Below are 23439 nucleotides of genomic sequence, written 5' to 3' on the forward strand. Positions count from 1 at the left end.
GATGCATGGGCGCGCGGGTGTCCTAGGTCCCTACACGCAGGTGATTACCGCGCTGCGGGGGGCTCTTGAGGAGGAGTTGGGAATTGAACGAGATCTCGCAAGGGCAGAGTGTAAGGTACAGGTCGCCTGTGAATGGATTGCCCACGGCGCCAAGCCCCTTGCCTGGTGGGCTCGGGAGAACATTGGCTACTTTGACGTTGCAGAAGACAGCACACAATACTTTCTAGGAGGCCCATTGTACCGAGGGCCACCCACCGTGTGCCTGCAGCGGTGGGGCTTCTGGCAGACCCGATTCGAGGAGCTGGGGAAAAATGCTAGCTTGAGAGATGAGGTACGAAAGGATGCGCTGGAAGCGGCGGAGACAATGAACGTGATCGAGAGGCGCGTAGCCAACACACTATAAACATTTGCGCCCTGGGAGACCTAGTATAAGACAAAATCCTCTAAGCAAAAGTGCTTTCGCACATGCTGCGCTGCTGAGGCGTTAGTGCTGGGACTATGCAGTTAATGATATATTGCCTCAGTCGCTGACAGATTTGTCTCACAAAGGTAGCGATCTATGCGAGGCGGCATGTTATTCGTTAGTCTGCTGGCGTGCGCTGCTTGTGTATGCGAAACTAGAACTTGCTGTCACTCGTATGGGATTTCAAGCTAGATCTGTGTGCTAGGTATAATTCACAAGTAATATCGGTTTTCTGATGTGAGCTTTAAGAAAGCTAATGCAAAGCCATGGTATATGCAGACTTTGTGCTCCAGGGTCAAGAGTGCTATAATGCAACTGAGTTAATGCTTGGTGAAAATTCGGCTGAATGTTTTACCTGTGCTACTGAGAGAGTCTCCTGCGTTTTCTAGAATCTTCCAGGTGATTCCGATACTTTTTGTTGCTTCATTGATTAAAGGCTTGTGTTTCTCTTTGCTTATCTATTTGAGGCTCTACGCTAACTGAGGCCAGCCTATGCTGGTATAAGTTGTAATACAAGGGCGCGAGCTAGCAATCTTCCCGCGCCCTTTGCCCCACACGCTGAGAAGTGCCCTCGTAGAGAAAAAGAGTAGTAGTATAAATGAATCAAATGGGTAACTCAAGGTTCTGATTCTGATTCAAAAGCATTTTGACTTATTCGATCAACCCAAATCAATTAAACCACTACATCCAAAACCATGCCAAACTCAGAATCCATCCCAAGACTCCTCAACTCATTTACAGAAAAATGGTCCCCGCGCCTTGTCGCTGCAATTAACGATCACCACGTCAAAGTTGCCAAACTAGATGGCGAATTCATCTGGCACGCACATCCGAATTCAGACGAACTCTTTTATCTGTTGGAAGGCAAATTGACCATCGAGCTTGAGGGCCAGGATGATGTTGTGATGCAGGTTGGGGACATGTTTGTGATTCCAAAGGGGATCAGACATCGTCCTGTTGCGGATGAGGCGTCTATCATGTTGATAGAACATGAGTCCACAGTCAATACTGGAGATGAAACCAGTTCGGATCGGACAAAACTCGTCGAAGATGTTCGTGGGCAGTATTAAAATGGGCTGATGTTAGTTGGGTATGTCAAGCGGATCCGTTTGTGTCGGACTGGTGCTTTTGGAGAAAGGCTGAAACAAGGAGTGGAAGATGAAAGAGCAATACTTACTCTATCTGTATTTGAGTTCCAGCATGCTCCTATATGATCTTGAATATATGTATCCAAGAATTACTCCTTCTGTGCAATTATGAATTGAACGCAGACTGCAACTGAGGTGTCTACATCACCATGAGGCCCCCAATGCTTCATTAAAGTGACGAAAAGACAAATCAAAGAGGAGGAGCGGGAAGATTGGGTTGCTTTATTTATTTGTGAGTATTCTTAAAAGTATATTTCTGCTCTTACTCGAAGTCTGCCGTTCTCTGACGCAAGCTAGAAGCTGTAAAGGTAGCCGGGAAGTACTATGACGTTCCAATCCTATACCTAGTATAGGGTAATTAGTTCCTAAGGGATAAACCTCTAACGTTGGGTTTATATTGGCAGAGAGATATAAGGGATTTTATAAGTAATTTTAGTTATATAGCTAATAACTTTAGATAAGAGCCTAGTCTAATTATTATATAAATGCTATATTAATAACTAACTATTTAAGCTATTTAATAAGCATAATAAATGGTGTTATATAGTAAGTTGTTTTATAGTTATTACTTATATAAGTTTTATTATATTTAATAAAAATGCTTCTTTAGAGTTATAGTTTTATTTTATAGGTAGGTATATACTTTATTAAGAGTATAGTTTTTTCTTTTAATTAGTTGCGTTATCTGTAGTTTATCTAGAGGTATATACTAAAGGGAACTTATGTAGTTGGTTCATGACAAGTACTATAAGATTAGGTACCTTCCCAAGCTACCTCCAGATTGGTAGTGAATGGATCATGAGTCCCGCATGGAGGTGCCGACGTTGTTCTTGAGTAAAAAGATACTACTGCATCTTAGCAAAATCTAGCAGCCAGGGAAAGCCGGGCTACATTTATTGCCAAAGGGCAAAATTACAGTAAGATAACTTTATAGTAAAAAAGAACCTCCTACTAGTAGCTAATTATACTTTAGAGTTAATAAAATAACCAAATATATATATATATATATATATATTTTTTAATATAACAGCTAGAACTTAAGCTATATTGATAATTATAGTAAAGGTATAGCTATTTATAATTCCTACAAGAATTTTTAATAATAATAATAATAACAATAATAACACCTTATACTAGTAGGTAGTATATTTCTTTATGTACAGGAGTAGTATAGAATATTATTTAAACTAAATTTCCTAAAATTACTACAGTTTCTATCTTTAGGAAAAGTAATACTGTATTGAAACCAAGTCTCTAGGCAGTAGATTATTAAAAATATTTACCCACGCTCTTAAACTTACTTTTTATAAGAATAAATGCTCCTCTAGCCCAATAGCTTAATGGAACGAAACTTGAACATACTATCTTTCTTACTACTGATTTCATGTACATCTCGCATAGAGAAGAACCACCATTACAACCCTTGCTATCCTATCGCAATATAAGCCTCGCGGCCCAGCTAGTTCAGTAAGAAGTGACCGGAGATATGGCATCTAGTCATGTTATTAACCAATGTTGCACAGAGAATGCTACCCTTTTAACTTACCTCGTCTAGCGCTGCCTCGACTTTTCCGGACATTTTCAATTCTTCCAGTACATTCAGGTTGCCTTGTCCTCTAGACTCTATCAGGGACTCGAAGGCAGTAATGAAATTTGCAGGCTCGCTTTGAAGTGGTCGGTTGGGCATTTGGGTTTTGTTCAGGCGCTCTATCTCTTCCAAGCAGAGAGAAACTAAAACGAATTTGTCATTACAAGCTCTGAGATGTGATAACAATTGTACCTACTGGTTGCTTGCGACACACTTTCGTGAAGCCCTCGAGACTCCCATCGTGGCCACTGACTACTGTTTTCTTGCAATTCCTGAAGCATTGTCTTCATACGACGACTGCGACTAGCGCACTGCGCCATGGCCGGAAAGCTGCCCACTTCAAATCGAGCAGTGTAGTAAGCCAACGCCATTGCATCAAAATCGTGAAACCCTGCTGTCGACATCGCCTCAAGCACAATGCCGAAACGACGTGTGTTTTCCGCCGCAGACGTCGTAGATATCCGTGTTCTGTTTGATAATGGTTCTGGTGATGCATCCGTTTGCGCCGCAAGGGAATGATCTCGGGGTAAGGGCATGCGATTTCTCATGGTGAAAGAGAATTCGCTGCTTTTTGATGTAACTGAAGGTGACTGTGGAGGTTGTTCCATGCGTGTGCTTCCATTGGGAAGATAAATAGGCCGCTGACTTGACTCACTAGATATGTGAAAAGGCTGTTAACTTGGGAATTATTACAGATGACAGACCAGATGTACAAATTAAAGGCCAAAGAGAACAACACCACACTCCCACAGACAGATTTAGTTCACAACCGTATTAACATTATGAAAGGTTATGAAAGGGAGTATTAGAACAAGATAGACTCTCCAGAAATCACGAACCTTGATGTAGAGTGGCTATAGTTGCTTGGTGACGGAGGCAGCGTATGTGTTCTTGTTATGTTGGAATTAGCACCATGATGGCTCTGTTGCTGTTGATATTGGTGCTGTTGTTGTAATTGCAGGGGGGATGCCATCTCGGCGATGAATTGTGTGCGTATCTTCTCAAGGTGGTTAAAGCAGGGGCCTGTTACGGCGTTGCAAGTGCAATTTTGATGTGTGAAGCTTGATAAAGGCATGTGGTTCTCATTTTCCGACACGTTATTCATCATCAAGTCCATATGTGACAAATTTTGTTCTTGCTGGGCCAGCATATCCTCTGCCATAATCATGTTGTCAAGTTCGCTCGCCGATGGGTCGAAAGGAGGAGAGTCTGGGCAGGAAGCCGCGGAAATTGGAGACTCGGGGGCCCTTGATTGATGATTTGAACTGGAATCAGTTGATATTTGTTGTTCAGAAAGACTGTGCGCGTTGGAAGGTTTGTTGCTCCTGATTTGTTGACTCTCGTCGTGGGTCTCTTCTGTTGTAGAAGTACTGTCTGTTTGTTGGTGTGCCTGGCTGGCTTCTCGAATCTTTCGGCCTATAATAAGCTGAAACATTAGCGACTGCTTCTATGTGCTCTTATTTAAATATAGACTTCGTGAATCTGGACGCATACGATGTTTACGCTGTGCTATTCTATTTTGAAGTCTATGATCCTTATCAGTGCTGTTCAACACGGCTTTGAATAAATAATTCTGAAATTTAATCGGCAAATTAGCAATGCATGATTACCCACCTTCTGAGTTCTACTGCTCTTGGGCTCGTTGACCGACGTGATTTTTTAACAGCTGTTGAAGAGTTCTGTGTTGTCGCGAACATGCTGTGCCGTCATAGTTCCTTGGGTGATGAAAGGTTGTTATGTTCAAAACATGTACGTTACCTACCATTCGTGACCGACAATTTTGGTAGCGAGAAATATTTGTATATGGTCCGGATGCAGGAATTAATTGCCAGTCAGCAGAAAAAAAAGCCAACAGTTCCAGAAATAGCCTTCTAACCAATATATATATTCGATAATAGCCAGCAAAAAAAGATAAAGCAGAGTGCTTGCTTTTTATATTAACCAAGGACCTGTTATACTAGCGCAAAAACTATTAGCCTGTTACTAGTATTTTACATGTATATTATACTGCAGGGTTCGGATTTAATTTTTTGTTTTAAAATTATTTATAAATATTTAAAATAAAGAAAAGTTAAATAAAAATAAATAAAAATAAATATATAATCCAAATTATATAAAATTATATATTTCTTATATAATATTATTTAAATAAATATATATAAATTATTAATAAAAGATATAATATATTTTATATATGTTTTTTTATTAAATATATATTAGATATTTATAATAATAAAAAAGTACCTGAGCTAATGTATATATAGGGTTTGGTCTAACTTATAAATAATGCCGGCGTTAGGTACTAAAGGAATACGAAATCCTACAGAGGACAAATTATTATCTTACAACCTTGCCTGAAATAATTATATCGGCCATTATTGGCCTCTGTGTCAAACGCCAGTTCGGGGGCAAAGCACATTATTATCTCATTACATGGAGTAATGTCGCCACCGTTGATGCTGGCAATACAAAGTCAGCAATCCGTTCAGCCAACATGCATCGGTTTGATCACCCGAATCAGCTATTGCAGCCTATCAATATTACAAAAGGCCAAGGGTTTCGGTCATAACCCAAAGAGGAAATCTTTAGTACACTTGGGCTATGTTTTAAGATTTTTGGTATTTAGACAGCAGTTGTATTATAGTTGTACAGCTAGGGGTCTGTGCACTAGAGGTCTAATTTACCTAAGGCTTTAAATACAAAAACCTATTTACAATAAATAGAAATAAATAATATATATATTTCGACATAATTTAATTAAAAAGTTAATTACTTTTACTATTATTTAAAATATATAAATATGTAATATTTTGACTATATAGTAAATAGAATATATTACTTGTGTATATAACTTTAAAAAAAAAAACACTTGGAAGCTGGATTTATAATAAATATTTTACTTATTTAATATATATACTTCCTGGGACATGAACTTTTGGACCAATCTAATTACACTATCAAGTCTTTTACAAGGACCAAAATATAAACAATATTAAACTATCTTTAAAACATAGAAAGTGTATATCTAGGGTACTAGATTAATAGGTGCATAGTGACTTTCTGGTTTATTAGCAAACTGCAGGGGGTGTTTAAGTAGGAAAGTGCTCTGTACTTGGTGTAAGTAATTGTGCTTGATAATTGCGGCTACAATCGGCCACCAAGCTCCGCTAGAATATTTTGACTTTTAGAGGAAACACTGGCGCCCATTGAAATATCTCCAAGACATTAGCAGCCTGCAACTCGAAACCTGGAGAGAAGTAATTAGTCTGCAGCCAGGAGAGACTGAATCTTATTCAAGGAAAGTAGAGTAGTAACACAAGTCAGTCTTAAGGTACTAATTAGATGTGTAGGCAGTTGAATTATGTATTTTTTCTGTCATGTACAAATACCTTGTATTAAAACCGGTGTTAGACATTAAACTTTTACAGCAGAACTTAATGTTTCCGCGACCAACCATACCATATATAGACTGTTATTATTGAGCTTTGGGCTAAAGATCCATTAAGCTGTATGTCCTACTACCAATTTAAAATTAGGCGGTAGGCGGTAGGAATTTACTTGGTTATGCCTGTATCTAGATTCCAAAGGAACTATTGGTGGTGTTTTGATCTTGCTTTAGCATCTCCACTTAGCCTCTATATCGGCGCTAAAGGATATCTTAGATGAGCGAACTGCACGGGCCGCCAAACATGTCCGATAAGTGTGGCTGGCTGCCCATGCAAGCAAGTACGCTAATCCTAAGATAAAAGCAAAGTTCATCACAGATCGCAAGTAATAAACAAATCGACAGCAAGACACTGCTATATGATACAACAAACTGAATGCTGTTCTACAGTCCTTTCCCTCCTCCCCTATACGTTGATTCATCCTTTTGACTGGCAATATTTACTGGACTGAAACAATCAATCCGGAAGAGAGCATCGCTTTGGAAAATGCAATTCCCATAAATTCTCTGGGCTGATCACGGTGAATGCACACACCCACCACTCATGAGTGAAGAAAACCGCACCGCCATAACATCGCCTTCGGCGGCCGACTGTTCTTGCGCCGACTGCTCGGTAAGGAGTGGAAATTTAGGTGGATAAAGGAGTTCAGACATGTGCTGCCTGCCAAATCCAGGTGCAAGCGAATCTTAGTGGGATAATTCCTCTTGTGGCGAAATCCTTTTAGGCTGGCTTGCGGATCAACAGCTAGCATTTCGGGGCTGCTTAGATGAGTGCGCCGCTGTGCCTAACTAACATTAGTATGTGACCCGATGTACTTGGCTCCTCCAAACTCCTTTCAGCGGCAGATTGCCTCGCTAGCAGCACTAGCGTAGGATCTTCATACGTAATCATCCTTGTACCACATGTCGCAAGAACTGGAAACAGAATGACGAAATCTCGCTCTCTATGTATGTGCTCAGTTGTTGTAATAACTTCCAAAACGCTCTCTATTTATGTTTTAAGAACCTTGACCTCCAATTATTATACGGCGGTTGAGGGAGCAATTTGCCCTCTAAACTAGCTGAGCTGCTTGATGACCAACTACAGGGTTGAAATGTATCTTGAACGTATGGCGGAAAATCGAGGACCCAAGCCTCTCTGACCATTCTTCCTACCACATACAGCAAATTAAACATTTGCCCATTTTAACTCGCGCCGCAATTTAAATCCGAATTCCGCCAGGTAAAATGCTTTTGCTTCGAACGAGCTTTGCTCAGCTATATATGCAATTAGTATATATCCAACGTTATGTCTCGCTTGGGGCGGTCCTTCTCTTCTTGTTTCAAGGACGAACAATAGCTGGTAGTACAGTTGCTTCGATTACAGAATACAGCGTAGCAGGTGCACACAATCGTGCCGTATCAGCGCTAGCTTTTCAGCAATCATGCCATCCAAGTAAAGATACATTATGAATTTAATCAAGCCGTCTAATGACTATCTCGTGGAGCCGATAGGCCAAGCTGATTTTACAAGAGTGCGGCACTTCAAATCCGATTTAAACTCTGTATTTCGCCTCGACGCCTTGTAGAGTATTTACTTACTTATTTATTTATTTATTTGAATAATTGCTAAGTAATCTAGCAAGATAAAATGCCCAAGTCCGCATAAGCTAATAGGTCAATGAGGTCTTAATCCCTCGAGACCGGCTTACAAAGTCGGCATGCTATCAACCAATAGTTGGAGGTGTCGACCACGATCCTTTGGATAGGAAGGAGCACCAGGGTTGCACTACTAAGCCGCTCCCATGTCTCATAATATATATATTTTTTTTGGCCCCGCAGCTACAATAGTTCCTGCCACTCAAAACACCTCGGATAGCTTACTAGGTCGAATGACTAGATTGCTCTTATAATTTTCTTTACTGTAACAACCCGGTTACTAAATTCCTAGACGGGTTAGTAATACAGAGGAATTCCCAAGGAATAAACCTAGGTCTAAGGTTTATATTAGCAGATAGGTTAGGGATCGATAGGCAGTAATAATAAGTATTAATTAGTTACTACTAAGGTTAATAACTTAGTAAATTATATTTTACTTTTATTATATATAATATATAAATAGCGGCCTATTTAATAAATATAAATAAATACAAATATTATATATTAGAGACTTTGATTTAGTTAATTAATTAAATGATAAAGAAACTCTAGTATATAACTTACCCGGCTGTATATAAGTGCCTGTTGTATTATATTTTTAGGTAGTTTTTTTCTGTAATATAATAATAACTTTTAATTATATATTTACAGTAGCTTTATAGCTAAGTTATTATATTTATTATATTTTTTTTAATTAATAATTAAATATTATAAATTTCTTTAATTTAATTTTTTAGAAATATATTATATAAATAAAATTTATATTAAAAGCTTTTATAAAAGATTAACCTTAAGGAGGCTAAGTATTAGTTAATATAATAGCTTTTAGGGCTTTTTAGGGAGCTATTTAGTTATATTATATATAAAAATATATATTATATAAAATATATATTATTTTATTTAACTAGCTATATATAGCTATATTTTTTAAAATTTAAAAAGGCTTGAATTTATAATAGCTTTTAAATTTAAAAAAGGTTAATAATTAAAATAATTTATAATTTGTTTTTAATATTTATAATAAATTAATTATTAATAATATAATAAACTAGGTTGTTATAATTATATTTATATATATAAGTTAGTTTAAAAATATTTTTAATATATTTATAAATAATATATTATATTTATTTAAAAAAATTTTATTTATTAAATAAAAAATATTTTCTTTAGTATTTGAAATATTTGTAAATATATTTATATTATCATATTTATATAGTTTAGTAATTTCTATTAAATATTAACAATACTTTACTATAAAAAATATTAAAACATCTGCAAAGTAGTTACCCGATGTACTGTTTAGTATAGATATTTAAGAACCTCTCATTAGCCCTGTTTAATATAAAATAGAGATCTATATATAAGGTAAATGTTCAACATGGGGTTTAATTAAATAACGACTTTAGTAGGGTAGTAATAGTCTGTATAATAGGAATTATGTTATAGGGACTTCCCATAATAGAAAGACTCGCAATATTCAAGGTGCGCTTGGGAAGGTTATCGCCATCAAAACTCTCTTTGAGAAATTATCTAATGCGCCCCCTTAAGGGCTATATCATTCACAAAGAGCTGCCTGAGGATTAACCTAGTAGAGAACAGATAGGAGCGATAGACAAGGTGGCATTCCCAATTGAAGCCGATTGTGTGCAATACCTGTATGCCTTACTTCAGCGGCCAAGAATATAGGGGAAAATACTTGAAATTTGCTCTTAAGCAGTCATCTACTAGCACCACGATGCCCCGCCAAGGAAAGGAGCATCTAACATGGACAAATACTAATTTGTGCATAAGTCTATTGGTAACACCGGGAATCTTATAAAGAGAGTATATACTATATTGTTACCGACTTATAAAGCTAGTCCTCTCAGTCAAAAATACCAACATTTGCATCACTCGCCAACGCCAATCGAACGATTGACGTACCTTACCGTGCCCTTTCTTTTGCAAATCATCTAAGGACCGTGCAATGCAATGAGCCCATCCACAGCGCGCTTACCCAACGCCTCGGCAGTTCCTAAACTCAACATGTCAAGCGTCGATATATCAAAGCCCAGATTCAGCTTCCACCAAGCACGCAACTCAACCGCGACTAACGAATCCAGGCCCAAATCAGCGGTGTTCTGGGTGATATCAATTTCGGCATCTTCTGCCAAGAGCAGACTGAACAATTTCCTGGCAATTTCTACTGCAAGGATCTCCACAGCCTCGCTAGTCTTGAGGACACTCGGATCCTGCTTAACAGACGCAAGGAATGCACGGAGGCCATCGGGTGCTGAGCCAGCCTTCAAGTGGTTGCCAGCGTCAATGTTGTGGTAGATAGCCATTCGAACGTCCCTCTTCAAACGAGAGCTGCTTGAAGGGCTGTTCAAAGGAACAGTCGGAACGAGACCGAGAAGGAAGGTGTCCCCGAAAGAGTTAGCCTTTTTGCGCTGGTTGCGGGTAGCCGGAGTCATCATGGCTAGATCCAAAGCTCCAAGGAGCTCGGTTTCTTGGACCACGCTCCACCCGGTACCTTGCATCTTCCTAAGAAGCTCCGTGTTCTCAGACAGATAGCCGACACCCTTCATTGCGCCAAGATCAATGGCTGTACATGGGAGATTGTGTCTGGCGCGGTACTGCACAAATGCATCGAGGAAGGTGTTTGCGCTGGCATAATTGGACTGTCCGACTTGCCCAACGATGCCTGACAATGAACTGAAGAGAAGAAAAAAGTCTAGATCAATTCCCTTCGACAAAGTGGCATTATGCAAGTTCCAGGTGCCTTGAACCTTGGGCTTTGTTACAGCATTCCAGTCTTCGATGCTCATTCCATCAAACATTTGATCGCGAAGTACCATCGACATCTGAACGATACCCTTTAGGGGAGCTAATACCCCATCAACAGCACGTGTAACATCGCCAGCGTTCGTAACGTCTCCTTTGACCAGCTGGACGGTACATCCCATGCTCTCGATCTCCCTAACAAAATCGGCATCGTGCTCTCCACTTCCCGCACTTCGAGACAAGAAACTGAGGTTTCTAGCGCCGCGTTGGACCATCCAGACTGAAATAGAGCGACCAAGGCCTCCAAGGCCTCCAACAAGGAGATATGATGCTGCTTCATCAAACTCAGCACCGGACTTCTTTGTGGCGTCTACGTTGTCGACAAGAAGCTTTCCTGAAGGCTCGCGAATCTCGAGCACGATTTTACCCATATGCTTGCCCTGCTGCATATATCTGAGTGCTTCCAGTACTTCAGACCCGCTAAAGACACGATCGATCCGGATAGGTTTGAGAAATCCTTTGGCAAAAGAATCCATGACACTTTGTAGCAGTCTGCTAATCATCTCAGGCCGTTCAGACCTCATCTGATCGATGTCAATGCAGCAGTAATTGCGACTGGCTAGGAAGGGGCCCATATCTAGCTGTGCATTGCCAATAAGATCACGCTTTCCGATTTCTACCATGGTTCCCCATCTCCCAACACACTTCCAAGTCGCGTGTAGAAGCTCACCAGCAAGGGAGTTCAAGGCCACGTCCACACCCTTTCCATTTGTCTCGCGGAGCAAGTCTTGCACAAAAGACTCATTCCTTGAGTTGAAGATTCGGTTTCTGGGAAGATGGAAAGTATCCATTAAATATTTTACCTTGTTCTCGCTGCCCACTGTCGTGTAAATCTCGGCGCCGAGCATCTGGGCTACCTGGATAGCCGCCAGGCCAACTCCGCCAGCACCACTATGAATGAGGACGGATTGACCCCTCTCGAGACGTCCCAAATCACGCAAACCGTGCACAACTGTGAGGAATATAGTAGGAATACAAGCAGCCTCGACAAAATTGATATGATCAGGCAACTTCTCATAGTATACTTCACGGCTTGTGATAACGGTCGTGAATGTCCTGGCACCTACACCGACAACGCGGTCACCGACAGTGAGCTTTGTTACTCTTGGTCCAACGCGGCGCACAATGCCGGTTGTTTCGTAACCAAATTTAGGTTCATGGCGTCCAGGGATGATCTGCATGCCCACTAGAACATCTCTGAAGTTAACTCCACTAGCGTACACCTCGACTTCAATCTCATCATCCTTAGGAGCGGTTGGAGATAAGGTCGACCATGTAATTGTGTTGAGGCGGCCTGGAATGGTCTGAGTTACCACTGCTTCTGCGGATGCTTGCGATACGATAAGGTCCTGTTCGAGAGAAAAGGGAAAGATACGATTGACGAGTATTTGGTCCTTGTGGATAGCATATTCAAGATCAGGGCCCAGAGCGCCATCATCTCCTCTGGCCAGGAATTTGCTCACAACGTCGGCTAGATAGATAGCTCCTAATGGAGTTTCAATTCTATCTGTCTCAACTGTGGCAATGTCAATACTTAACTCGGATCGGAGAGTGCGAACTAAGCCAATGACTTGGGCGTATCTGGGGTCGGTAACACCAATACTAGAGGGACGTGTAACCCAGAGGAGACCGGCGCTTCCGAGGTCAGTCAGCAATGTCTTAAACTGTGATAGTTTTTCCGCATCCAAATTCTCGAAAAAAGGTTGCTCCTCTTCCAAGATAGCTAGTACATCCTGGTCCGCCGGAGGAGTCTCCCCAAGCAAAATACGATCGATCTTATAGCCCCGATTCTCAAGTTCCTGCACGATCAGGCTTGGTTGCGTCATATCTGTAAGACTCAGCAAAGTGATATGTTTATCAGGGGTGTTTAAATGCTGGGGTGTTGCAATCAGTACGCTATTGGTCCAATGTTCCGAATCTGGCTTGATATGATCCACGACCGCAAAACCAGCTCCCGCAAGTTCATCTTGCCATCTTTCCGGACCGATGAATGGTTCGCCAACACGATCCATATCGCTAGCATGCGCCCACCAGCGAGGCAATAGCCCCAAAACAAACTTTGCCCAACTCAGGCCAGGGCGCGACTCCTCGAGGATCAGCTTTCCATGGGGCCTCAGGAGTCGGTAGAGGTTACGTAGACTATCTTGGAGAATGTTTCCCGTGCTGGCGATGTTTGCTGCAACAATGACATCGAATTGACGATCCTCGAACCCCTGTTCAGCTAGATCTCGACTCACATCAAGCGTTATGAATTCGAGGTTGGGAACACCCTTCAGACCTTCCCTGGCTGCATTGACCAGTCCGGACGACGCGTCCACGACGACATATTGCGAGTACAGAGGCTGTCCATCGGCGCGGGACAGATACTTTATAATCTTTGAAGTCTTTTCACCGAGACCTGCGCCAATTTCAAGGATAGATATATTTGGCTTAGAGTGGCCGATGCACCGTAGATAGTTTCCATCGTCATGTTCCCGGAGGAACTCTGTGAAGCTGTCAAGGCTACCTGTGGAATTCAAAACTTCCAATACAGTCTTCTCTCCACTCAACAGAGCTTCAATGTTGCTGGAAACAGCGACAATGGCTGCTGCCGCATGTCCGGCAGAAGTAGCCTGAAGTTTGTCGATGAGTAATTGAATTGATTGGGTTAAGGTAGCAGAATCCAATGTGTCAATGCCGGAAGGCGCTTGCTCATGGAGCCACTTCTTATACTTGATCAAGTGAGGAGCCAGCACTTGTGTTTTTATAGTGGCTCTACTAGCGAGACTAATGACCAATTGTGAGAGTTGATTGATAAGAGGCATGATCGTTTCTTGGTCTGGGCGGGATTTAATAAGGCTATTCCTGTCGATGAAGTCTACATGAGGTACCCATTCTGTCCGTGCGGTAATTGGGATGCTGCTTTTGTCTCCGGCTTCTGCTTCTTCAAAGAGCGTAGAATGAGAACCATCGACTTTCAAGACGATCTTGGAGCCTGCAGATACAGAGCCATATGCAATATAGCCTTCTTGTGTGGGCTCAGATCTGACCGCAATTTTCAAGTTGTCTTCAGAGCACCGGAACATTATCATCGAATCTATTCTTGCAGCAAGAGTTCGGCGGAAGTCTCGGTCTAAGCCGTCGTGAAGCGCGCAACTCATCAGCTGATAGTAAGTATCCAGGATGATAGGGTGCAAGTGGTGCTGTGCCTCATCTCCCCATTTGTTATTTTTCATTGTGGCCGTACTTTTATTAGGCCAGCCCGTGGATGACTTGATATTCTCAAGGCCGGAGAAGGTCGGCCCGTAAGTAATGCCTTGACGTGCCGTCGAGTCGTACCACTTAGTGCTATCAACCTTCCGGGGTAGCTCTTCTTCTGTATCATCAAGCTGCTGCATCTTGTCGAAAGTCTCGCCTTTCACCTCACCCGAGGCGTGCTTGGTCCATACATGACCGTTGTGAGACGCGATGCCAAATTCCCACCATTCGCTGTTTTGACTATCCGTCAGCCGCTTGCGACGCATCGTGGTGATTATTTCCGTAGGAGCATCATCATTAAGAACTAAGGCAGAACTAACTGCAATATTTCGAAAGCTAACTCCATCGTCGATCCCAGATACCTGGCGCGCAGCTTCGGCCGCAACGGCTACGTATCCTGCCAAAGGGAAGACAATGTTGTCGCCAAGTTTGTGGTCCACAATCCAAGGCGTGGTATCAACTTGTAAGAGATTGCGCCAAACAGGCTCGAGATCAGTGCTCTCTGGCACTCTTCCTCCTAAAAGTGTATGGTCAGGATATTTCTTTCCTAGCCACTCCTTGGTCACTCGGGATTCGAACATGTGTCTACGCGAATGATCCCACGGATAAGCAGGGAGATCTGGGAGGCAGGAACCAGTGGGCGAGATAGATTTAAAGTCAATGCTTGCTTGGAGCATGTAAAGCTTTCCAATTGCTTGAAGCAAATTCTCTGCACTATTTTGTCGACGTACGAGCGATGAAACGTAAGACGCACCGCTTGACTCAGACGTTAGTATCTGCCTTAGCGGACCGGCGAGTGCTGAGTGCGGGCCGAGCTCAAGGAACACTGGATTAATGATTGCCGCAGATTTGAGGATGTTCGTAACGGCTGACCTGAAAAGGACAGGACGCTCCAGATTAGCTTGCCAGTATGAAGGACCGAGCGGGTTAATTTTGCTACTTGTGAGGAGCTCACCAGTTACACTGGAGAAGAAAGGTACCGTGGGCGTCCTACCTACCACGCCGCAGTTGACCATGGCTTGGTAATAGGCTTGTCCGAAAGCAAGCATGTGGTGTGAATGATAAGCTTGCTCGACCTTCAACGTAGTGGTAGGTACATCTGGATGAGCCTGTTTGACGGCAGCTATGACCGTCTCTAGTTTATCAGCATCTCCAGAAATAGTAACACTGCTTGGCGAGTTATCACACGCTGTGACGACTCTAGGAACAAGATACTCTTGTATATCATCCCAGCCAAGTCCCACTGCAGCCATTCCTCCATGTTGTGTTTTGTGTTTAGTTGCAGTTCCTCGGAGATACGCCACGGTAATGGCCTCTTCTGCTGTGAGAGCTCCCGCAGCGTATGCTGCTCCGATCTCACCACTGGAATGTCCGACAACGGCGGCTGGTTTAATCCCGACGGCGGCTAGCGTGTCAACTAAAGCAAGCTGAAGGGCTGTGCAAAGAGGTTGTGAAAACTCTGCTTCAAATACTCGACTTGTCCTGGCTGGTTTGAGGAGTTCCTCTTTCAATGACCAAATGGCTCCAAGATGCTGTAAGTGCTTGTCAAGCAAGTCGATAGTATGCGAGAATGTGGTATTGGAGAGTAGCAGTGTGCGTCCAACCTGAGGCCATGCAGCTCCCTGGCCTGTAAACACCATAACGACAGACGGCGGCGTCGAGCCGTCTTTTTGAGCAGTAACAGAAGCGGCCACATCAAACTTGTCCTTGGTGGCGATAGCGAATGAGCGATTGGTGAAATGCTCTCGCCGGTTTGCAAGCGTATATGCAACGTTGGCAACGTCCAAAGATGTCTCGCTAAGCAGAATTTGATATTTTGAAACAAGGTCTTTTAAAGACTGGGCGGTGTTGGCAGAGAACAAGAGCAACTGCGGCTCAGCAGCTTTCGTCGTCTCCGAGCCTGTTGGCCTGGGTTTCTGATGAGACGCCAGCCAGCTCGCTGCCGATTCCACAATGACGTGTGCGTTTGCTCCTCCTACTCCGAATGCGTTAATGCTGACACGATCGTCACGGTCGGCCGGCCATTTTGTGGGCTGCTCGGGGATCCGAAGTTTTGCTTTCTCAAAAGGAATGCGGGGGTTCAACGGAGAGAACTTGATGTTTGGGGGGATGATACGATGCTCAAGTGCTAAGGTAGCTTTGAGCACTGCAGTCAAGCCAGAGGCTCCTTCTGAATGTCCAAGGTTGGGCTTGACGGCACCGACATAGATGCCCTTCTCGCCGAAGACAGAGGCGATAGCTTCAGCCTCAATCGGGTCACCAGCATACGTTCCAGTACCATGGCCTACAACACATTAGCAACCTTTGTTTTCATCAGATGAACAGCCTTCACTCAGCCAAGTAACTTACACTCGAATAAACCCGTCTTTCCAATATCCTCAATTCCAGCATGTTCGTAAGCCTTTCTAATCAGCAGCTCCTGAGCGCTCGCACTCGGCGTTGTCAATGGATTCGTCTTTCCATCAAAGTTTGTCGCACTACCCGAGATCACTGATCTGATCGGATTGCCATCGCGGAGCGCCGCGCTCAACGATTTAATGTAGACGGATACGACGGCTTCGCCGCGGCCGTAGCCGTTTGCATCAGCGGAAAAGGTTTTGCAGGACCCGTCGGGGCTGAGGACTCCCTGGTAAGACAGCCGCGTGAACACGTCGGGGGCAAGGATTAAAGAAGTGCCGCCTACGATGGCAGATTCACAGTCGCCTTTGGCAATGGCCATGCAGGCTTCGTTAAGGCCAACGAGTGAGGAGGAGCAAGCTGTGCGGATGGTCAAACTGCGAGACAGCCAGTAAGCATCTGGATACGGATATACGGTTTTTAAATGTTCAGTAACAACTTACCTAGGCCCTTTTAAGTCCATCTCGTGCGATATGCGCTCTGATAGCATGAAATCGTGCGAAGCAACGATAGTATATGAATTCTGTCTCAAGCCCTCTCGAGCCAAAATATCATACCAATCTTGGCCAAAAGACCCGACATAAACACCGATATTAGAGCCCTTGGTACCGACTTCACCCGCGTCATCCAAAGACTCTCTTGCAACCTCGAGCATAAGTTTCTGCTGTGGATCGAGGTACTCAACCTCAGTCCTCGTCATAGAAAAGAACGACGTGTCGAGCGCGCCTAGGTCTACAGATTCGTCCAAAAAATATCCATGCTCAGTAATTGCAGTTGCGGCTCTCTTGGTGGGGGAATAGTAGCCGTCTATGTTGAAGCGGGTTTTGGGTACACGGCTGCGACCGTCGCGACCTTCGAGGAGGAAGTCCCAGAGGTCTTTGGGAGACTTGATTCCGCCGGGAAGCCGGCAGGCCATTCCACAGATAGCAATAGGCTCAAATTTTGTGTTTGTAGGCGTAGAGGTGCGGGGGATACTGCCACTGATGCCATTTGTGCCATTACTATAACCATTTATACCATTAGTGTGACTATTTGTACCGTTACTGCCACCGTTTATGCCATTGCTGTGCCCGTTTATGCCATTACCGTGACCATTGGCTTCGCCATTTGTGCCGTTGGTATAACCACTTGTGCCATTAGTATGGTGTTCTGTGTTACCCGTGCCGTTGGTGGAGTTGGCGCCTCCGTTTACATCGTTAAGTTGTGGCATCTTCCTTAACAAGGAGGGTAGGAGGATAGGGAGGAGTAATGTTGCAAAATATATATATATATATATATCTGGCGTTGTCGAGCAGCTTCAACGATTTCCAAGCTCCGTAAGCAGCATTGGTCTTATAGTAATAATGATTGTGAATCTTGTTGGAACACAGGCATGCGTATATATATACCCTATATATGTGTACATGTATGTATCTATGTAAAGATATATGTGATATTAACCACCACGACTTAACCCCGGTCTCAAGGAGACTCTCAGCTTTGCAGTTGGGAATTTTAGCGGTCAGGACTGCTGGGCCTCTCCTCTTTCCTTTTGCGGGAGAAGGGGCATTTGCGGTTTAGACTTCTGACCAGGGAGTGCTCGTATTGTTGTTGCTTGTACAAAATACATTTGTTCTTTTTTCATTTTCCTGGGATAATTTAGCCCAGACGTAGATACAAATTCAGGCTCGCAGACATCTCGTCATAGCAATCATGCAGAAACAGTAATCGTTCAGCCAAGATGAACGCAGTAACAAGTAGTCAGCCTGTCAGCTACTTACCAATTTAGGCAATAAGCTAGCCACTGCTACTTCTAGCTAACATTTAGGCTCAGACGCAACTTACTCTACTCAAATAAAAATCAGCCACTTTTAAAGGGTAATATCCAACGGTAATATAAAGTAAAAAAGAGTAAACAAGGTTAAAATAAAATCAATAATTTTTAAAAGATATATTTTATTAATATATAAAAGTAAGTATTAACAAGCAAGTAGTATACCGGTACTGTATAGGGTTTAAAAAAAAGTAGAATAATTGTAATTAAGAAAACTAATTATTATATTTATTATATATTTATTTAGCAACAGTCAAAAAAGAAAATAATATTCAGAAATAACAAAAGAAATGCTGCTTTATATAATTTAACATTTTGAAATTTAAATTAATATAATATATATTTATATATTTAATAAATAAAAGAAATATAAAATTTAATTTTATAACTTTGACTTTTTTTATATATATAAATTAGCTTTTATATATATAGCGCTTACTTAATAAATATTAAGTAATTTCTTTATTAACTATACCAAATGTATTATTTATTTAAATCAAGAGAAATTAAGTTGGGTGGCTTATTTCTTTTTGTACAAACTCTATCGGCGCCTTACTGTCAGACACGGTCTCTTTAGATTAGACACTAAAGCATAGGGCCAATTTTCGGAATAAATTGAGTCTCAAAGATAACAAACAGGGATTCAATTACAAGCTTGTAAAGTGTCTATAGACAATTTCTAAGATCTGTCCATGTTTACAAAACCTATTTGGAAGCGTTAAGAGGAGAACACCGCAAGCAGTTTGTTGAGCGGTATCTCTTTACAAACCAAACCACCAACTCCAGGACGTTCCTACGCTCATTTTCAGAAAATCTGAACAATAGTCTTCCCTCATTCTAAGATGGTGTATTATGAGTCTCTCTTTAAGGAGATGCTCCAGGGGCAGGAGCTCCGCCGCCCCGCGATGAAAAAAAGCGAGCCTGCGTTCTTTCAAAGGTTAGAACAGGCTATGGATGTCCATCGTGAAAAGATCCGCCTCAACGTGCTCAAACCGCGATGGGATGACAGCGTTCTTGACCTCACAACCAGTGACTTCCTCTCTCTTAGTCGCACAGGTCGAATACGAGAGGCTTTTCTCGCTGAGTTGGCCCGCTGCGGCGACTTTAGACTAAGCGCTTCGGGTTCTAGAGTGCAGTACGGCAACTACGAATACATTCTTGAGGTGGAGCGTGAGATTGCCGCTTTTCACGGAGCAGAGACGGCGTGGATTTGTCACTCAGGGTTCTATGCTAATATTGGTGTGCTGGAAGCCATTGCGCTCCCGGGAGATGCTATTGTATTCGATGAATTTTCTCACGCGAGTACGGGCGTTGGCATGAAAGTCAGTGTGGCTGCGCACAAGATCCCATTCCAACATAATAGCGCGGACTCCTTGAGAGATGTTTTAACTTCGCTCAAGGATTTGGATCCAGGATTTACTAAGGGGGAAAAATCTATTCTCATCTGTGTCGAGAGTCTGTATAGCATGGAAGGTGATCTGTGTCCGCTGAAAGAGCTGGTTAGTGTAGCAAAGGAGGTCTTTCCGAATGGGAGCGCGCAGTTCATAATAGATGAAGCGCATAGCAATGGCGTTATTGGCCCTAATGGTGGAGGATTGGTAAGTTCTCAAGTTCATACAATTGTGTCATTCTCAACTTTCTCTGCATTCTCATACTCCTCAAATCGCTGCTCTTCCTTTCTCCCACATTCGAGCTGATTTGCTGCATCATAGGTTCAATTACTGGGATTGGAGAAGGAGATCGCTATACGAGTTCACATGTGTAGTAAGGCATTAGGATCAACTGGGGGTAAGTCAACTCTCTCGTCATGTCTGTTATAGACCCACTACTAAAATTCCCACTAGGCGTTATTTTATGTAACCAAACAGTACGGAGTGCTCTTGCTCAGTACTCACGATGTTTGACATACAGTGGTGCACCCTCAGTACCCATGGTCGCTTCCATTCGGGCAGGCTACCAATTGCTATCGAGCGGCCAGACGCAAAAAGTACATACCCTACAAAATTCAGCATACTATTGATATATGACTATGAATACTAACTCATTTTTTCTTTATAGGAACAAAACCATATCCAAGAAATAGTAAAATACTTCTTCGGATCTCTTCTTGACCACCCCATCTGGCAGGAAGCCATGGATGAAGGTCTCATATCCGTTCCGCTCGCCGAAGACTACGAACAACGCTCTGTACTTTCGCACGTCGTACCCATTAAGGTGAAACCGGGCCATGATTTCTTTCTCTTCACCCACTTGGCCAAGGCCAACATGAACGCTTATCCCATGGCATATCCCGTTGTACCAAAGGGCACGGCATTGGTCAGAATGTTGTTCCATGCTCATAACACGAAGGAAGAGGTTGATAAGATAATTACTGCCGTCGGTGAGTGGGCGGATGAGATACTGTCAATCGAACGAGGCGAGTCAAAGAATGTCATACCGAGCTCGATGAGAGAATTTCTTGCCATGCAAGGAACGAACGGGTGGGAGTGATGAAAGATTCTTGAAAATTAAGTAATCTAGCATCGAACCATATAGTAACGCCACAATATATTTTGCTCATAATTTTGTAAGTCAAGTGTTTACAAAAATCTAGTGTATCCATCTAGTGATCAACAGAAATAGATATAATGACTGCGCCGGCTTCGTTACCTAACAAATACCGCATAAAACTTCCTCTGCTACAGTTATAAGTGTACAGGGTACTGACCTAATAGTTAGTCTAATCCATAAAATATATTCTTAATTTTCAATCTATTCTTACACTTGATATTAGCCTTATTTGTAGTCAGTCTGGGTCTATTCGGAGTCGTTGATTTCTTTTAATTCTATTTTTTTTCCCCAGCTGGCTCTTTGCGTATTGAAATTGATCGCTTCTTACATTTTTCTGCATCATGTTGGTCATTCTCCAATGATTTAATTACCAATAACATCTTATGTGACGCTACAAAGCTGTTTGTCACCATAAGCATCCCCCTTGTTCTATTCTCGAACTTCTACCTTTTGTTAACAGGTATCTCTACTTTTATGAACGACTAATGAATCTGTAAAAGGTTCATGCTAGACAACAAAGGACGTTTAGACACCCTAGTCTAAACTAAGTAGGCCTACTACATAGAGCGACAAGGTGATAGCCGAGCTAGCTTCCATTTTCTATCTGAAGAATTGCATAGTCGAAAGTAAGGTTATCACTTGGTCCCTTGTAATAAATTGAATCTCCTATAAGCAGCGGGTTCTGTTATAGAAATTGCTCCAATTGCGATTATTAGCTTAGTCTTTCACCCTATCTGGCTTAACGGTATAACGGATTGTTATGCCATAATTGTAAGAGGCTGGTGGCCAAGAGATTTATTCTAGCTTTTTGGGCAATGCGACCTAGATTGTATTGGACCCCTGTTGATGACAAGGCTTGTAGCTAACGCTATAGGAAGCGTTTAGGTAGTGCCCTGGGGGTTAGAAAAGATATTGATCAGGCTGCTAAAGATAACTTTACTCCATTATCTTAGAGAGCTATAGGGCTTGAGGTCAAGTCCTGGAGGGAGTATATATCAGTTGTAACAGATGAAACCTTCTTCAAGCAGCTGGTTTTATTCCAGTAATTGCTACAATTGCGATTATTGACCCAATCCTCTACACTGTTTGGCTTAACGGTACGACAGATTGTTACAATATGCAAAGTTGTTCACAAATTAGTTATCGAGTATCAGTCTAGCACCAATTGACTCTATAGGTATATTTTAAATAAGGGACTTGATTTAAAGACGGCATATCCAGTATGCAAGCATGTGTATTCAATATTTAAAACAGCATGCTTTGTGAAAGAAGATTCGTATACCATCAATTGATATAATATACGGTATTTTACTATAATATAACACTGATCTACAATACAATAAAAGCTTATTTGCTATAATAGAGCGCATATTCGCTATAATATAAAACCTTTGGCAATAATACAGTATAGACATTATAAATATAGCGCTTGTTTACTATAATATAGTGCTTTTATTTAGGGACGGCTTATCCGGTATTCAAGCACCCCGGCGTATTTGGTATCTAAAATAGCAGGGCTTGTAGAGGGAAGTTTTTATAGTTTTAGCCCCTATAATACAGGGCCTTCCACTATAATATAGTACTTATCCGCTGTATTACAGCATATAACCGCTGTTCTACAGCACTTATCTACTATAATACAGCAATGATCTGTTATAATACAGAATTTATTTACAATAATATAGCGTTTATTTACTCTAATATATATTATATTGCTATATTATAAATTAAATTATATAAATAATTGAATACATATTTATAGAACTTTATATGTTTTACTTTTATTTATAACTAATATAAATGTTACTATTCTAAATTTGAAATAAACCTCTTTGAATACTAGATAAGCCGTCCTTTTATTCATTTAATAAACTATTTCATTGATTATGTTTTAATCGAGGCTAGGAAAGAAATAATGCAGCAGTGCATTCCTTGTGAATTTGCGAGTACCATTTGTGTATTAAGTAAGTGTCCTTTGTGGCTGACAGCGCTCTGTGCAGGCATGGCGTTAACCCTCTAATGGATGATACTACTCCGAGAATAGCCTCGATCCCTATCAAATATAATTCCACCATCTTAGCCTTCGGAAGGACAACCCTCCGCACAAGCATAGCGAAATCCTTCCCTGGCTGACAGTACTCCGCACGTCACTTTGTTAATATCCTTATGGCTGACAGTACTTCATACAGGTACAGAGTAAATCTTCTTGTGGCTGACATTGCATGATTAGCGCTAGTACCGCTCAAAACAATTACCTAAGCGCTTCAACAACTGCGCAACCGCTAACAAATTATCAAGGCTATTATGCTGATGGTATTACTTTGTATAATGTTT

At 41.9% G+C, this 23439-nt stretch overlaps 5 protein-coding genes across 5 annotated transcripts; 3 read left to right on the top strand and 2 right to left on the bottom strand.

Annotated features, from left to right (window-relative positions):
- Position 1: 1 nt before the first annotated feature.
- Positions 2–403, top strand: TrAFT101_008178 (uncharacterized protein; the record flags this gene model as incomplete). The annotated part of the gene is made up of 1 exon (XM_024903796.1): positions 2–403. One exon carries the CDS (start codon positions 2–4, stop codon positions 401–403), a length of 402 nt encoding a protein of 133 aa, XP_024762414.1.
- Positions 404–1158: 755 nt separating this feature from the next.
- TrAFT101_008179 (uncharacterized protein) lies at positions 1159–1533 on the top strand (the record flags this gene model as incomplete). The annotated part of the gene is made up of 1 exon (XM_066128260.1): positions 1159–1533. One exon carries the CDS (start codon positions 1159–1161, stop codon positions 1531–1533), a length of 375 nt encoding a protein of 124 aa, XP_065984378.1.
- A 1325-nt stretch (positions 1534–2858) lies between these two features.
- TrAFT101_008180 (uncharacterized protein) lies at positions 2859–5061 on the bottom strand. The gene is made up of 6 exons (XM_024910961.2): positions 4814–5061; positions 4694–4725; positions 4039–4615; positions 3396–3853; positions 3158–3342; positions 2859–3104 (listed from the first exon to the last, which is right to left on the bottom strand). The coding sequence occupies exons 1-6, from the start codon at positions 4894–4896 to the stop codon at positions 2994–2996; spliced, it is 1446 nt and encodes a 481-aa protein (XP_024762412.1). The 5' UTR covers positions 4897–5061; the 3' UTR covers positions 2859–2993.
- A 5009-nt stretch (positions 5062–10070) lies between these two features.
- On the bottom strand, positions 10071–15718 carry TrAFT101_008181 (uncharacterized protein). Its single transcript, XM_024901875.2, has one exon. The coding sequence runs from the start codon at positions 15596–15598 to the stop codon at positions 10238–10240; it is 5361 nt and encodes a 1786-aa protein (XP_024762411.2). The 5' UTR covers positions 15599–15718; the 3' UTR covers positions 10071–10237.
- A 3486-nt stretch (positions 15719–19204) lies between these two features.
- On the top strand, positions 19205–21099 carry TrAFT101_008182 (putative secondary metabolism biosynthetic enzyme). The gene is made up of 4 exons (XM_024899849.2): positions 19205–20153; positions 20268–20343; positions 20400–20542; positions 20614–21099. Exons 1-4 carry the CDS (start codon positions 19398–19400, stop codon positions 21043–21045), a joined length of 1407 nt encoding a protein of 468 aa, XP_024762410.1. The 5' UTR covers positions 19205–19397; the 3' UTR covers positions 21046–21099.
- Positions 21100–23439: the final 2340 nt, after the last annotated feature.

Source organism: Trichoderma asperellum, chromosome 5, assembly GCF_020647865.1.
Source record: "Trichoderma asperellum chromosome 5, complete sequence".
Taxonomy (NCBI): Eukaryota; Fungi; Ascomycota; class Sordariomycetes; order Hypocreales; family Hypocreaceae; genus Trichoderma; species Trichoderma asperellum.

Coding starts and splice junctions, on each gene's coding strand:
- TrAFT101_008180 (XM_024910961.2), bottom strand. CDS start 4,896: ATGTTCGCGACAACACAGAACTCTTCAACAGCTGTTAAAAAATCACGT. Junction 3,343..3,395: donor AAGTGTGTCGCAAGCAACCA/GTAGGTACAATT, acceptor AATTCGTTTTAG/TTTCTCTCTGCTTGGAAGAG. Junction 3,105..3,157: donor TCGAGGCAGCGCTAGACGAG/GTAAGTTAAAAG, acceptor TAACATGACTAG/ATGCCATATCTCCGGTCACT.
- TrAFT101_008181 (XM_024901875.2), bottom strand. CDS start 15,598: ATGGCTGCAGTGGGACTTGGCTGGGATGATATACAAGAGTATCTTGTT.
- TrAFT101_008182 (XM_024899849.2), top strand. CDS start 19,398: ATGGTGTATTATGAGTCTCTCTTTAAGGAGATGCTCCAGGGGCAGGAG. Junction 20,154..20,267: donor GCCCTAATGGTGGAGGATTG/GTAAGTTCTCAA, acceptor GCTGCATCATAG/GTTCAATTACTGGGATTGGA. Junction 20,344..20,399: donor GGCATTAGGATCAACTGGGG/GTAAGTCAACTC, acceptor AATTCCCACTAG/GCGTTATTTTATGTAACCAA.